The 17995-nt window shown below is 38.3% G+C and overlaps 1 protein-coding gene across 8 annotated transcripts in view; it reads right to left on the reverse strand.

Moving 5' to 3' along the window:
* The window catches only part of LOC124166354 (KH homology domain-containing protein 4-like), a 72223-nt gene that overhangs the window by 19103 nt on the left and 35125 nt on the right, over positions 1 to 17995 (reverse strand). For 7 of the 8 annotated variants that reach the window (XM_046543824.1, XM_046543826.1, XM_046543825.1 and 4 more), the window contains 3 exons: positions 15578 to 15754; positions 11431 to 11534; positions 122 to 300 (listed from right to left, as the gene is read on the reverse strand). In XM_046543824.1, the coding sequence (XP_046399780.1) occupies positions 122 to 300; positions 11431 to 11534; positions 15578 to 15754 (460 nt within the window). The remainder of the gene's footprint in view (positions 1 to 121; positions 301 to 11430; positions 11535 to 15577; positions 15755 to 17995) is intronic. The other variant, XM_046543828.1, reaches the window with a different exon arrangement.

Here is a 17995-nt window from a genome sequence, read left to right on the forward strand (position 1 = left end):
GCGAGGCCACCAACGGGAGAGGAAATTGGAACATGTGGTTCAGGCAGTCGGTGGCAAGGGACAAGGCAGTTTTGCAGCGGCTTGCAGTCCTTGCTGTCGGCAGCAGAAGGGAGTTACAAACCTGACGACGGCAGAGGTGGGGGGGGCGGTGGCATGAGCTGCTTGTCTCTGTCTTGTTGCTGGTGTTGTGGCAGATGCTGCTGTTGTTGCTGGTGGTGGTGCTGGAGCTGAGGGTGGTGTACGCCACTCCCGATAGGGGGAGGGGCAAGCCCTGGTGGCTGCTGCATCATCTCCTGCAGACTGTGTGCACAAACAGATGGCGTGATGGTTAGACAAGATGGGCAACCAATCCCATTGAACAGCACAATACACTGAAAAGCAGTGTTGGGCCCTAGAGAGATATCCACTATACTGCAGCAGTTGTGTAGATACTAGTGATGAGCAGGCTCAATTTTTTGATTCCTCGATTGCATGAAGTCTTCTCAGGCTTTTGAATGGGTTAGGCTCTCCATGACTGCTGACGATTCAATAAAATACTTCTTCTCAGGGTTCCCACTCTAACTACATTATAAAATTCACGGTTTTTTCCAGGTTTTCACGGTCTAAATGTCATAAAATTCACGGTTTGTAGATAGGGCATTTTAGGCAGAAATATTGATCACGTAACAATCATCGGCCGCACGTTAACTATAAATGTAACAAATGCAACAGATGCCTTGAATGCAAACGCAGCAATGACATTGTCTTATGACGTCACCTATCGTTAGCAAAATTCATGTCCGGATAAAAGGGTGTGGGTGGGAAAATGGAGAGAGCAGGGTGGCAGGGAAGTGAAGAAGTGCCTGATTTTTTGTCAGGGTCTTCCAATCGCAGGCTTAAGGTCAATGTGCTGTCATGGCACACATGGACCAATTAATAGTTGCGCTTTCGAATACACCTGTGCAGATAAATGCATGGACAGTATCTGCACGTGACTTGACCTTGAAACATGATCGAAATATCCTTTTTTTCTTTTAATCCGTCTATCTTTGTTCTACAATCAAGTTTGAGAGATTTCTAAGGTTTTATGACAAAATTCACGGCTATTTCCAGGATTTTTCATGGTAGATGAAATTCACGGCTTATTCACGGTTTTAAGGTTTTCACGGTTGAGTGGGAACCCTGTCTTCATTGTCCACAGGGCTGGTAGATTAAGAATGGAGAAGTAATTCATTGAAACATTGGAAGTCAAGGGGAAAACATCAAATCCTTTCTCGATTATAATAATGGTGTCGCAAAAATTTATGAAATGAAATCAGTTTTCTTCCTTGGTTCTTCTAAGAAAACCTACTAAGTGGGCAAAATGCACAAATTTTGTTTTCCCGAACATGGGGACTGTAAGAAGAGAAATTAAACTATGGGTGGGGAGGGATAGAAATGTGAGATGAGGGAAGGATGTGAGGGTTCGTATCTGATATTTATTGGCACTCAAATGTGACCCTATCATTCATAAATGTACCCATAGTATACACCAATTCATGTTGTTTCAAATCATTCAATATAATAAATACTGTATATTCTCATATACCATGCGTCCTTGTCTAAGACTCACACTTATTTTTCAGAGAATGAATTTAGAATAACAACATTTTCAAAAAATAAGCATACGATAATATGTTAATTATTAGAAAAAAATTATTATTTAAAAGAAAATAATTATTTCACACCATACTTCCAATCCTGTCACCAACACTAGTGTTCATGCAGTTGAAATGCACGGTCAATTTATTATTGTTTTGGACACGAATTTCTTGTTCTTCTCCAATTCACACTATATTATGCCCTAAATGCGCATTGGCACTTGCAGGATGATGAACTTCAACAACACCACTCTGTTGCCTTAAAATTTAAAAAGGAATTTCAACAAGTGGAACAGCAGAAAACTGACTGCATGAGCCAAAATCCTTGATAAGAGCCACTTTCTTCCAAGCAGTAAAAGGATCTTTTACAATTCACAAAGTATATTTTGCTGCCTTTACTCCAAATGTTCATTTCTCAGTGATACTGGAAAAAAATTAATATTTTTTCCTCCTCAGATCTCATAAACAGCATTCCAGCATATCATATTTACGTCCAGCAGCACAGTTACAGATTTCTTCCCCTTCGCTTGCTATCGCATCAATTTCTTTCGAGCGAACTGAATGAACGTACCCAGTCTATCAACACTAATCATTTTGAAGATTCATACAATCAAGTTTCTCAAGAAACAACAGGCTTGTACCTATAATCGGTGGATAACCTCACCAACTAACTTGTGCACCATGCATACAAGATAAACGACAGTGACTGCAACTGTGACAGGTAGGCCCACCACAGGGCACCGCAACTGACAGGGAATGATAAAAGAAACAAACTAAGCTCAGCGGCAGCTTGTTGATTGCATCGCCGTTTTGTGTCCTTTCCATGGATACCATTAAAAATGGAAATATTCGGGTGACCACAGCATTTTTGTGTAAGATTCACATCCCATTATAAACACCTCTAAAAAGGAAAAAAATAGGGACGCTTGGTGTATGAGAAAATACGGTAATTTCAAACTGCGTTATTCCTTCTGCAATTATATATATATGGTTCAAATAGAGCAGTTTCACATAGTAGCAAAATTTTTAAAACAAATAAAGAGAATTAATGGAGAAATTATGTCAATAAATTATTAATTGAAAAAAAAATTACAGGATTTCGCAGTTTTTCCCCTTTCCAATGTTAATTTCTGATTTTTCTCGGGCAGTGGAAAAAAAACTAACAGCCTCTAACACTCAATGCAGTATTATCACAGAAAATATCCCAAACTTTCAGGAGAGCTGCCTCATATTCCTATAATGCCATTATATGCATTACTACTGATTGTGAATTCTTCACAGAGTAATTCTTCATTTGCATCTGTTATATGGATGGACAATGAGACATTTTTTATTATCGGTGACATCTAAATGACAGAATTAGGGTCGTAATCGGGAAAGAAATTTGCAATGAACCCATCACTAGTATACACACTGAGAATTTCTGCTCTCTATTCTGTCTATTGACGTCAACAGGAGTTCCTTAACATCGCCCATCTGCAGGAAAATTTCAAACATTATTCACCATCAAAAGTTCATTAAATAATGGCTAAGTCTGGGCAACAGGCTAATTACCAATCCACATGGCCTAATACATATTCAAATAAATGATAGAGTGAGAAAGTATATAAAGTAGTCAAACAAAAATAAACAATCATAATTGCTCACATTTAATCAACTTCAGTAGACCTATTACTCTCTCCAGCAACTCAAATTCCATTTGCTTTTAGAATTACACAATAGCTGCACTGAAAAACAAAAAGCAATTTGACATGACATAATCTTGCATCTAAATCGAGATTGGCTTAGGACCCACATGGACAAAACATGACAGTGGGATCATATGCATCAATTTGTGAAGGCGTGCATCCTATCATTTCTGTCTAGGATGATTATTTACAAAATGGAGGCAAGAAATATAACTGAAACAGAACAAAATTCCTTTGATGCATACACACAGCATAACATTCAGAGAAAGTATGGCTAATCATTGCAAAATGAAAGGCTGACTTGGAGTTCATCACATGACGGGACAACATGTTTTGAAGCACAACTCGGAGGGAGAAGCTAAACTTGAGGCAAAACTCACTCCAAGACACGAGGGAAGGCCTAAGGAGGCTGTCAAAAGTCATTCCCCTAGATCAAACAGACCGTTTTCAATTATTAAAAATAACTGACAAAAATTAAAGTAGGTTGCATTGATCTCTGGTGCGATAAAAATCCTGTCTTGGCAAAAATAACAATGCTGATTTTAAAATGTGTGCAACGAGAACGTAAAGAGCAAAATTCTCCTTAGCTCTCATCTCAAAGCGATTGTCTGGAAGTGATGAGATACACCTTTGTAATTACCTATTTACCCACTATTTTGATTTCCTGGCTGTATGAGAGAAGCTTGTAAGAAACACTTAATAATCACAATTGGTCACATAACCATTTTCACCGTCATTCAACACCTGAAGAGCACAAATCAAATTTCATATCAACATAACATTTTCATGAAATATAATTATTTTTTGCATGATAATAAAGTTTTCTAGAGAAAGGAAATCAATTTCCTGGCAAACATTAAATTGGCAGCAAGTTTCATCAACTTCATGACCTAAACTAAAAACAGAGTGATGGTTTCTGAATAAGCAATAAAAACAAAACAGTAATAGAACCTTGGTTGGCCTAAAAGTTGAAATCATGAGCAAATCAAAGCAAATCCATTAACAACTTCATGGATACTTCACATGCAAATAGAGGGATGAAAAAAAAACTCAAATGAGAGTCAAAAATGTTCACCATTCATATCAATAGGGCCAACAACAACAGATATTTCATTAAGTCATACTAGCATTATCAGACAATGCCCTCGCCTGAGTGTAAACCTGAAGGCATGTCTGCACTCCACAAAAAAAATACAGAAACACCACGCTAATTAGCAGAAGTTTGATGCACTGTGAGAAGAGCAAAGGACATTGACAGCAGAAGAAAGAGAATAAGATGCTTAGAAGAAAAAGAAGGAAGGAAGACTCCAATATGCCACTGGTGATCCCCACTATTGATAAACCTTCCATAAGGTGCAATATTTGAACTCCCGAGTTCAGGCACATAAACGAAAAGACATTATTAAGTCCAAGCATGGCTCAGAGCTGCAACTTGAAATGTTAATGCACTATTATCAGTGTAGTCTAACACTTAAACGATGTCTTACATGTAGTATATAAACCCCTTTTCACCCCTTCATATGGCTCCAAACCGATCCAGCTAGCTCTGATTTAACATGCTCTTTAGGAAATTATGTTTCACTGAATGTATTCAAGCATCGAGTAGTAAACATCGTAGAGGCATCGAGTGAAAATGCCTTAAAAAATATTCTTCCCACCAAAAATGCATACTTTTAAAATTGTGACGAGTGCGGGTGCAATGCGCTTCTCTGATCCAAACTTAAACAACTTCCCGTGGGGATGGCAAAAGTCAAATTAAGCGAGAAGGCTGCATAGAGCATTTCAAAACAAACAGCTGCTATGAGCGTCAAGGGTCTATGCCGCCTAATAATGCGAAGAAATGAAAAAGCACTCCAGCTGTGCCTGTCAGATCCATTGCGTCCGACAGAGGGTTAAGGATTGACTTTGACAGTAGGCCACTCTATGTGGTCAAAAGTAGGAAGTCTCTTGGACAAAGCAACAGCAGAGACGAACTTTTCAAATAGCACCACAAGGGAGACAACACAAGAGGATCTTATGGCATTCAAACAATTTTATTCATGATCTAGAACTCACAGCTGGATAAAGTTTAACCCAGGAAAGTTCCATAAAAATTAACGCATGATGGGCATGAAAGTGAGGTAATGATTCTAAAATTTTTCATAAGATGAACTTTAATTAATTTAATATATGCAATTGTGAGAATAAAACAACAAAAACAGACGTAACATCTTAGGCAGATGCTCTGTAGTTTGATTGCTGCTCCAATGATTAAATCTCAAAAAAATAATTGAATTTTATTGCTGATCCAGCAGCAGTCTCAAATTCGGGAGATAAATGGAGCTAGTGGCATTGTTTGAAACGAGATTAAAAATTTACAAACAGGCCTCACATATTAGAAATTATATTTGAAATTAGAATAGTTTCTACAATCTATTTGGCCATCCATTAAATCGTGTACGCTATAATAAAATTTGCCTTTTTATTCTACACAACTTTAGTCAAGCAAGCGAAATTTTGCAAATATGTACGTGCATCTCCTGTAAAAACAATATTAAGGATTCCTTGCCCTTATGAATGAAATGTTCCCAAATTCTTCCCTCTTCCACCATTTCAAGGGAATGCACCTCAGACAAACACACTCAAGGTACCAGTGAAAAATTAACATCATCGGTCTCAGAGAGGTCAGCATCATTGAAGTCCCATGATAATGTGTTATTTTATTTAACCACAAGCTCATATAAGAATGATATGACTGAATCAGAAGCAAGGAGGAGGTTCACCAATGGCTAGCAGTTGAGGAGTCAAGAACAAAATGTTTATCATGTCCACTGAAAGAACATGTATAAGAAAGATTCAGAGATGTAAGCTGGGACACAGGCAAGGTAATGTGGTCGGTTCACGTCTATTAAACAAAGAAGAAAGCAGTGTACTTCACTCCTAGTAGGAGGTGAACCTTCGGCCAGCAGTGATCCAGCGTGATGATGTGCTGGAAGAACCAAAATACCACCATTGTTGAATACAATCGCCTTCGCTACTACTTGCAGAGGCAAAAATATAAAAGCCACCCTAGGAAACTATTTAACACCGATATATAGTGAAAGGTACACAAGGATAACATACATTATTTGAGGTAAAACATGGTGGAAATTCTTAATATTGATTGAATAAGACATTGCACATTTTTCTACTCATTTCATTTGGAACGTTTCGTTTTGTTGTTGACTACAACATTTTTCATTGTTTACTAGGCAGGAAGAGAATTCTGTGGCAAACAATGAAATTCATTGTGCGCAAATAAGGCAAGTGGAAAAATGCGATATCAAATTTAGTCAATAGAAAAGGATGACCGATCAACCTGTCTCATCTACTTCTCTTATCTACAAGAATTCTTCTCCCAGAAAATGCACGCAGGACCAAAATTGAACTAAGTGTTTGCAGATACTGAAACTTGTTCGCCAGGTGAAACCGAAAGAAAATTTAAACGGAAAATGTGGAATTCTCAAAGTGGATGGCTTTCTAACATCTAAAAAAAAAACAACAACCCTGTAAATATTGGTTTCAAGAAATGTGTTTTCTGCATCACTGGGCAATGTTCAAATTCACTCAGGATCTTAAGCTACATTCAGATTCCTAGGATCCCCCAAATAAGTAGAACACTTTGTGATTGTTTGGATATATGCATCCGAATTAGGGGTAGTTGAGTTAAAATAATTAGTTCTGGGACAGGTATTTTTTTTACTCTTGGGTTGAGTCTGACTTCTGATGAGGTCACATTCAATTAAATTCCTCATTTTTTGCGGAAAATTTTGCATATACATCTCCCTGAAAATATGCTTATGAAGCCCAACAAAATAAAATAGAACAAAAAATCTATGAAACTACAGGGAGAGCTTATGCAATAAGTAAACAGAAAACAAAAAGTCAAATAACAATAAACAGTTGACTTAAACAGTAGCAAAAATGAATACATGATAAGTTCCCAAATTCATAAGTTGGAAAAAGAGTAAAAGAACAAAATGTCTGAGTAAACCTATCAATAATTCTCTAAATTCATTCTACCACTAAATATTCGACTCTTCCCTCACAGCAAGAATAGAGAAACAAAATGTTCAATCTTCAAACAATAACTACAGTGATATCTTGTAAAAGCTAGTAATAAAATCATAGTCCGTTAATATTTATTCAATTACACTGACCCAAACCTAGTAATTCGCAAAGCCAATCACTCCTTTCTATGCAATGTAAAAAATAATGGAACATTCGTAAAAAGTGAAATTTAAATAAGAGAAAAAAAATCTGGCACAAGCCGTTAAGAAACAAAAATTAAAGTTCTGTTCAGCATTTATTAAAGGAGCGTTATTTGTCAGCAAAAAAGACTAAACAAGAGGGTTATATGCGTCCTACAAACACCTATTGAAAATTAAGCAGTGAAAAACGAAGCACTTGTTTGAGAACTGGATCCAAGACCCAGGAATGGGAACTGATACCAGAAACTGAACAGGAATCAGAACCAACATAAAAGTGGAACCAACCCATCCCTAAAGGCACTAAAAGCCGCTGGATTAGTAATGCTCGGGATTTACGTGCTAGCCTAGAATACATCAGCCACCTTGGATAAATATTTCTGCGTATTAAGACTGAGTCTAGCACAAGGCAGCACTGCATCTGCAGCATCAGCAAATCATCAAAGCAGCCTATTTCATTTGTGAAATTTTTATGTGTTATTAATACAGTGATAAATTTTTAAGGAACTGGTTTACAAATATTACATCACAAATCCTGAAACAAAGAAGGTCAATATTAGTAGTGCACGATATTCACTAGATATTAAACTACAATTAAACAGCCGAGAATTAAAAGTGTGACATTCCAGGGCTAGAAATAAAGAGGTTGCCAATATAATTCTTGCCTATCCATTTTTGAATAAAGATATTTTGATTTAAGCATGGTATTTAAGTCATGTAAGTGACGAAAAGGGTGTTTAATAGGTATCAACTAAGTACACAAAAATCCTTTGCTTTAGATAGCACTTATGATGTAGCATAACCATTTTTAGAATCTCTAACCCTCAATACATAACGAAAAGAATAATAATGAACATTGATTCCAGGGAAAATTAATTCATAAATACCAGGCAAAACTACATAAATTAGTGGCATAATGTAAGTACCAACCAGAAACAGATATTAGTAGAAATAGCTGGCAAAGGTTTATTTTTTTAATACATACTACCTATGAAAATCTCACACCAACTGACGATTCTTCCAGGAATTCTAGGCCAACAAAAGCAATTGGAGCTTCTTGCTGATAGAGGAAATGGCGAATTTCACCTATTGTTGCTTACTATGCATTATTTCATGCCCATCTACCACATGGTCTAAGGCTATGAGGACATTGTTAGGAAAATGCATACCTACTCTTCCAAAAAATTGTAGTGAGAATTTTATATCAATAACTCTTAATTAAATGTGTGATAATCACATCCTAAAATCGATATGAATTAAAAATGCCCAGATCAAATTTACAGCACACTGATTATATCACAAAGATGTTAAAGGGCCAACTTTCCTAGTCCTCTGACTTCTAGCTCAAATTCTAAAAACTTCCCCGACTTTTCTAGAGTAAAGCAGTCAAACATACAGTTTTTATGCTGTGAAAAAAGTCGAGTAAAAAAAATACATATAGTCAAGTATTGCCCAGTCAGTGTTGCATGGTGCCACCCGCCTAAGACAACAACAAAACACTCATCTCGCTACTCGAATGCAGCAAAGCAACCATGATTTTCATTTGTTTGTAGTGATTTAAAGAGTTTTTTCTTAACCATAATCTAATTTCCATGATTTACATCAGGGGTCTCCAATTTACTAGGCCAAGAGGGCCATATTCCAAGTTCTGAATCGCCCCGCGTGCCGGGATAGCAAATTTGCCAATGACTGAAGTATTCGATTCCAACGTCTACAGAAGTATCCAGTGGCGTATTTCTTATTTACGAACAGCTGAAGGTGACTTTGATGTGTAGTACAGCACTGCAATGCTCCTAGCGGCGTCTCACAGAGTTACACGAGCGAGAATCGCGCGCTACTTGAAACAAGTGTGCGGGCCGGATGAAAACCTTCCTCGGGGCGGATCCGGCCCGCAGGCCGTAGTTTGGAGACCCCTGATTTACATCATTGATTTTTATTCCCCTAACCTGTATGAACCCTGTATTAGAATGCTTCTGGTAGTAGTGTTTCAGTCCAAAGGGCTAGAGTTGTCCGATGACAGTTCAAAAAGAGGGGCGGAGAACCCCGCATCAGCACGGTTTACAGCCAATCGCTGTCCCCCAAATCCACCTCACACCCTCACCTAGTCATCCAACATTGTCACATGCATATGAAGCACTGACACAAGCCTGAGCCACCAAAACAAGCCCTTTCTTCGAATCACCAAAATAAAGAATTCTCCCTTTGGGCCCTTAATGCTCGTCGTCCCTTCTGGCTCCTTCCTTCACGGAACCCTTTTGCTTACATAAGAGGTGGGCGTTTCCCTTTCTTACATGGCAACCTTGCCCCCTACCCCAAACTAGACCCTTCTTACTATCATCGGACAACTCTCAGTGGCTGGACTGTAAGTAAAGCAGAGCACCATGTACTGACAACTGATTAGGCCTTACCATTAGCAAAATCAGACTGCTCATGACTAGAATGGTGACCGCCAAATATTAACACGTTGCGTACCGGGGTATTAAAATTCCTAGGAACGCCGATTCTGGGAAATATGTGCCTATAAGGGCGTAATGCCTTTGGTTTAAACGTGGTTAAAAAGCTAACGTTTAGAATATAACTTTATCCAATCAAAAGTTATGATGCATCAATTCATTATGAACAACGAACAACAACTGCAAACGTACTAACGAATACGTATTGTACGCTTTAAAATTGTTTAGGTTGTCGTGCCTAAATGACGAGAATCTTCGTCATCCGTCCGGAACGTTCGGGGAAAAAATTACGAGAATTCTCGCCATCCGTACGCAACGTGTTAATGGTGCTCCATTTTTTGGGTGAAGTATTCAGAGGAGAAAACTGACTTATAAGGTCATTTGCACCATGATGGAATGGTAAAGGAAGGAGGGGTGAAGGGAAACCCGGTGTCAGCATTAGCTTTCTCTGAACAGAAGGCATCAAGGGGTTCACAGCTTAAAATCCTATCTGACAGATGGACCGAGTGTTGTTATTGAAGTGCCCTCCACAAAGCATTTCATAAGGGATTGGGTGGTCTCTCAAAAATTTCTGCCACCACCGGTATTTGAACCCAGGCCCAAGCGGTAGGAAGACAGCCCTCTAGCCATCACACCAACCTGATCCCCTCCATTGTTAGGCCTTCATCACAGTAGGGAACCACAATTATGCATCGGTAGATGGCCATTCCACTAAATTTTAAGTGCTGTAGACTGTAGTGAGGTAATGACAGTCTATTACAGGCAATCTCCAAAAGGAAATAGGCACCGATTGCGTGCAGTCAGAGCCAATTTCTGATTATGGACACAATTAAGATTTGTAAAATGAATGAAACTTAAGATGCTGAGATTAATGAGGTGTAACTGCTAAATCATTTACTCTTGAATGAAACATAATAGCAAACTTCACACTTAATTTAATATTGATTTAAGAGGGTTTTGGCAGCACAGTGCCATTGCCCTAGAGATGCCAAAACCTAAGTTAGTCAATATGTATTAAAGTTAGTGAAGAGTTTACTATTGTGTTTCATTGTGAAGCTTAATAACTTCCACGAAGTATCACCTGAGACAATTTCTTGTACTGTTGAATGAATTGCAATTATACACTCCTATAAAACAAATTAATGAGATGACTACGTTCATCACACTGTATTGACAATGTACAATTGCAAGAGATCATAAAATTTAGGGATTATACACTACATTTTCAGAATAACCACTACATTGAGGCAGAGTACAGTTATAGAGACTCAAAAATGATAAAGTTTATCATAACTAGTAGTCTCATTAAATTGTTTATGCATGTCATTCAAAAGTATGTGCTGAAAAAAAAGAAGTTGAATCTAAATTGGCAGACGCTTGGACTGTTCATTGGAAGTGCAAAGCCTAGGTACGAATAGAGGAGGGAATGGTTCATATATCATACCCATTTCCTTGCCTGGGGGGTGGCGGCTGGTGATGGCTGTTTGGGGAGTGGGGCGGAGGGGGTGGAGGAGGTGGCTGCCCCATGGCACCCATCGCTGGCATCAGCTGAAAAACAAAATATACACATCAAAATACATTACAGTGCATGTGCACTCACTACCTAGCAAACATTTAGGACATTGACAAAGATAGAAAGTATGTTAATGCAGGGTATCCAAGTCAGTCAAAATATTAAATGTTAAGCTTTAATTACAGTAGACTCTCGTTAATATGAACAACATTATAAAGAAATTCTCGTTATTACAAAGCAAATCGTTGGTACCGACGAAAAGGCCTATCCAAGCTGTAGGAAAAGAAACGTTATTACGAAATTACGAACCTCAGTCCCAGTCCCAGCGGTTACAAAAGTATTACGAAGTTCCACGCATAAGCAATGGCATTTAGGTGGATATTCACTACAATAAGTTTTAATAATCGATCCATGTTTAAGTTCTCCTCGTGTACTGTGACCAAGAGCGTCAATTATGGTTCTTTCTTCACTGTACACGCAATGTCATATAATAAGCTTCATTCCTGGGGAATCATAGCAACCGACTCATTACAGCTCATAAATTTGATGTACAGCTAGTCCTCTTCCTACGAACATTCAATTTATGAACTTTCATAGGCATATAAGCATTCAAAAATTTCAAATTTGGCATCTTTCGATTTGGCCGTTGGCTGTTTACTATGCGGTGCAGCGAAATCTGAACAAGGTATCATTGAATCTGGTGTGAAGTTAGGAACTGTTCAGCATTTCGCCCGTTCTTCCTTGCCGCGGAGAGCAATTTTTTTCGGCTCCGGCTGCGTTGCATGCCCAGCTAGATCAATTCATCACAATCGTGAGTTAACGCACAATTGTTATGCAGTGTTGCATTCCTCAGGATAACTGTACCCCTCGATGCCTTGCTAGTCGTTCATGTTTACCTATGTTGTTCTCATGATTATCAAATGCTGTGCAGCAATCACTCTATATGGTCATGCATTCTGATTGGCTTATATGAGGTTTCAGCGATGGAAAATAATGCACAGATATTTAAAAAATTAGAAAATAATTCAGACTTTCAAGGGTGCATGACTGACACCCTGACAAATAACCTCAAACCTTTACTGAGTGGAACTTCCCATGTCTGAAATGAAAATTACCCTGAGCAAAGATATCTTAAATAGATTTTCCACTATGCTAATTTTATCACACATCTTCTGGTAAAGTTAATTCACATTAATTTGGATGGGTACGCTTGATGCAACTATTATTCTCTTTGATTTTCATTCTGAACGGATGATTCCGATTGGTTAGTCACACAAACAGAATTTATGAATGAAAATTTTCATTTTGATGACAATTTAAGTCCTGATAGGTGAACATTTTCTAGCACAACAAATTCCAATTTTGTTGCAACCAATAAGAATCGACCATTAGGAATAAAAACCAATCGCAATAATTCCGAGTAGCGACAAGCAAACCCCCCCTGGGCAATAGCAATGTGCCCATACACCAATTTAATTTACTGTCGATTGTGATAGTTTGAATTACAGAGAGAGACATATTTCTCAGTTTTTTTTTATCTGCAGCCCACTTCTCGAGCAATTTGTGATGAAACATTAACAGCCTCAACCCTTCCTCAGATAAGTTGATGAACTTTTGCTGAGCACTTTGCCATACTTATTGACCTCACTCATAGACCACATGTGGTTTGTTGTTGTTTCCTCATTTGTGAGTGATTCCTTCCCTCGATGAAAGGCTCTCCCTGAATGAATGAATCAGTCAGATCTTTTACGACATCACCACTGCAACTTCGGCTTTCTTACTTCACGCTTACAAGATAATAGCAGAATGAGAATGATTATTTTTTAAAGTGAGTTATCTTTCTCTTCCACCTACCGAATTCTTTAAATGAATTATGCTTTCAAGCTTCAGTGAACAATCACATAAACAAAAGGAAAATATCCGAGGAGGGGGTGGGAGTCAAGTTTGCTCAAAATGAGTATGTTTTGGCCTTCTTTTTCATTATGAATTCCTGCTACGACGAAGCTGACTCCCACCAAAAGCTTAGTTTTACCATAAAGTTGGACCATCAGTGCACAGTGCACTGAAGAGCATCAGCCAGGTTATCACAAATGAACAGAGATAATGATCATGCCACAGTGAGTTGAAACCCAGCTGGTGACAAATAAATCTGATAAGTGAGCCAGTGGTAGGAGTAACTTTTAATTTCCATAATGGAAGAGGACAAAAGTGTTAGTGAGTAATCAGGGAGCAAAGAATTGCAGGATGCAACAAACGCAGGAACTTCAAGATTGCCAGGTGTGGGAGAATGCACTAAGGGGACTTGGCTGCACATGCTATCAAGACATTGGACTCATTACCCTTGCAGCTTAATTGAATTGATACTATGAGGAAATCACAACATTTCACATGACTGTGTGACCAGAAAATTCCAATACAATTGTATTAATAACATATCTATCAAAGAGGAGATCAATTTATTCTGAGGTTGTACTTAACCAGAGATTCCTGGCTTGCAAGTTTCCTTGGCTAAAACTAGCATAATTAGTCTCTCAAATAAAATAAAACGTTAATGCCTGCTTTCAAAACACATGTGAACATGGAGATGATAAACAGCTTGCATCTTCTCTGCATATAAATTACACTACAATTCACATATCCACCACTACTAATTACATGCACTATGCAAGGGTATAAAGACAATAGGCGAGACTAGCATTTTTTCCCCATGCGTTTCAAGTACTAGCATCATGAATTGGTGAGAAAAGACAAGTATTCTCGTCTCCTCTCCAACTCTTTACTACAACAGTTAGTGAAGAAAATTATGATGCATGAAGCTGAAATCTACCTGGCCATCAATTACAATCTTATTTTTAAGCAATAATGAAAAGGAATAATCTGGTATGAGATAACATTCCCATCATCACCTTGATTAGTGTTTCTAGTTCTAGATTTAGTACTATCTAGTGCATTCTACGTAAATACAAATCATATTAAAATTCAAAACACAGAGAATATCTTATTAAGGAATACCCCACATCAATTTCTCTTTTATAAACATATATGTACACCAGAAAACAAAAACACTGAAGTATGGCAGCATTGTTTATCTGCTACGTAACCATAACGTAAGCGACTTTGGATCCGATGTATCCAATGAAGGGCAGTATCCGCGGATTTTTGGATCCGCGGTATCCGATTCGACCATCCCTAATTTTTATTGACATTAAGAGAAGAATGTGCGTGCACAGTGGCGTGAAACTATCGCAGGGAAGTGAATAATCTACTTCACCACAGCTGAAGCATTTGCGGGGGAAACAAGTATGCGATGAGACAATGGCAATATTCGGGAGAAACTTATGTGAGGAAAATTAAAATTCAGTCAATCGTTTATCAAAGATTGAAACCTACTTTCATTTCCAAACGTAAGCATAACAGTTAAGATTCTGAGTGTGTGAAGATATTAGAGTTTTTTAAAAATAACTTGAAATCTTATAAAAATATTTTTTAATTAGTAAAAATGCTCAAATGGTTATGAAAATCTAAATATCAATCCTTTGATAGAATGTACCAAGAAGAAACTGGAATAATTACTTCGTTGTATAGCAGGCAATTAAAAATGCATTTGGATTCGAAAATATTCGAAGATCCAACCTCTGAAATCAAGTATCCGATCCAGATCGGGGTCCAAAAAAATCCTGGATCCGTCCATCCCTAGTAAGATTGGTTGAGAGAAACCCAGCATCGGCATTTCCCGGCACCAAGGCTTAATGTCCCATTCGATGGACAGAGTGCTGTGTACAAAGTGCCCTCCACAAAGCACTCAAGTAGAGATCAGGCAGTCTTTGCAAAACCTCCGCTACCACGGTGATTAATACCTGGGTCCATGGGGTGAGAAGCCAGCTTTCTAACCACCACACCAACCCAATCCCCACATCATGTGACAGGATTAATAATTGAATGGTGGAGTAGAGCAAGTAATTTAGGTTTCACTGACATGTGAGAATCTTCTGGGATGCTCATTTTGGTGATAAAGTTCAGATATGGAATCTTGGTGACCCACTGTGAGACCTTGCACGCAAGAGGGGAGCAGACTGACCTGGAAGCAGCCCTCTTGCTCTGCATGACTGTTGCTGCTCTCCTCCGAGAAGAACCTCCTCTTTCCGGCCACCTTCTGTGGCTCGCTCGAGACAGGAGGGGGGCGCTGCTCCTGACGGAATATCGGGTACGAGATGGTCGGGAGCGAGCCCCCTCCTGACATGCCTCCAGCAAACTGCTGCAATGGGGAGGGGGGGGGGGCACCTGTCAAACACTCCTTGTGTGCCTATGCAACCAACTCCAACAACCCAGACCATCTCTGGAGATTATAAAACAACCAAACATTTCCTTCGAGTACAATGACTCCCTTACTCATTCCTGCCAACCCAAACAAGGTTTGCTTGTACATAATACAATAGACGCTCTCTTTAAGATATTAATCCATAACAGAGGAGTGATTGCAAAGCTGATACCATCATATGCTGGATCAGAATCATTTAAAAAAGCAAGGCATTGGTGTAAAGAGTAAAAACACCAATCATTTCAGTGTATGTGACAGAGCCAATGATTATGTATAGTTAGTTTCACATAATTGCACTACAAATTTAAAATTTACTAAAAATATAAATGTAAATTTTTTTGCACACAGTGGCTAATGAAACTTTTAAAAATGCCTTATTTTCATTCCAATTACATTTGACTCAGAGTAAGTAGGTAATGAGTGCTGCGATACTTAGACAATTTGTACTCGAGCTTCACAACATTTGTCCTAACGACACCGGCAGCTTTTAATTACTGGCAACAATAAATACGCAAATGTTGCTATCTTAAAAATGAGTTTAGTTACCAAATAAGGCATAGAATTACATAATAAGTGGGTAGAACTCAACACAGACTAAGCCATATTCGTGTGATTTGCACAGACTGACAGGGACCAGTTGCTTTCTCACAACATAGATCTGGTATTTGATGTGTTCAAAGGATATACTCTCAATTTGAACTTCTGGTCAGTAGCCAAATGCTCACCAACTAGACCATGATATTCCTCATTCATAATTAGACATTTCAACCATTCCGTTCGCATATTTTAGCATAATACAACTAGTTTTATCAACCTTAGACATCTTCAGCAAGGCATTCAAATCGGTCAAACTAGTCATACAATCCAATTAGATATTTGTGGAGCAGTACAAAGATAGTATGCACTATGCACCAATTGCTTATGGTGTGATTCAGCCTATCCAACACATTAAACCAAAGATGATAAAAAAACACCTCATCTCTTACCTGAAATTATCGTAGTCACTATTATATCTAACAGGGGCACCAATTCATAGCAATGACAACAATGCTAATCGAAGAAAGTCATCCTCAGAAGCACAATGCCAATGATGGGCTTTCTTTCAATTTGTGAAAACCAGTTACTTTTCAGAAATTGCAATCAAAATTTCTACGGCAGATAATGGCCAATTTTTATGCTAACACCAGATGATTCTCCTTGTACCAAAACCCATGCACACAGCCAGAGTGCATTACATCAAAACCACAGCACCTCAGCAGCATGCTAGCCCATACAATACAATACAATACTTAGAAGAAGCAAGCTTAAAGAAACATTCCAAAAGACACCGCTATAATCATTTAGTTAGATATGAAACATTCCCCTCCAATCGATAATCAATAGGGTGGTTCACCACTGTTGAAAACAGCCAAAAATAATGGTTACAAATTAGAGCTTGGAGTCTCACTTCACCATAATTCCAAATTAGAAGTCCACTGAGGCTATAATAGGCTTAAAGTACACACTGAAAATAAGAAAATTTTAAAGGCTCCAACGTAGAAAGCCATGTCAAAAATTCACCGTGATAGCAGCTGACTTTATGCAAATCAAGAAGCTTCTACTAGATCACAGTCATCCACTTCAGTTCATGACAGAATGGCAAAGTTATGGGTGTATTAGCATCCATCTTCCAGGAATACATCGCGTGGGTTGACATTTTGTGACAACAGTGTCGTCTCCAGGACAGCAGGTTTATTACAATGCTGCTTTGTTTAATTTCTCCCAAACACGATAAATAAAAAAATAATTCTTATTCAAACTATCCCCATACAAAATTCTCTTATGATTGATGTGAAAATATCCATATTTCCTCACGGAATATAAATATTACAACTGGGAAACCTGGAAATCTCAAATAGAATTTTGAAATTCCGAGCTGCTAGACAATCCCATATTATCCCATAATCCCATATCTTGGAGCACCATCTGAATGCTCAAATGAAGGTACTGATAGCTGAGGTTTTTCGTTCAATGAGGAAGGGTAGGAAAGGAAAGGTGGAGAGAAACCTGCCGTCAGCATTAGCCCTTGTCTCAACCAAAGGCACCAAGAGGACCACAATGTCCTATCCAATAGACAGAGTGCTGTACTTAAGTGCTGACCACAAAGCACCCAAGCAGGGATTTGGTCTCTGAAAAATC

This window comes from Ischnura elegans, chromosome 10, assembly GCF_921293095.1.
Source record: "Ischnura elegans chromosome 10, ioIscEleg1.1, whole genome shotgun sequence".
Classification (NCBI taxonomy): domain Eukaryota; kingdom Metazoa; phylum Arthropoda; class Insecta; order Odonata; family Coenagrionidae; genus Ischnura; species Ischnura elegans.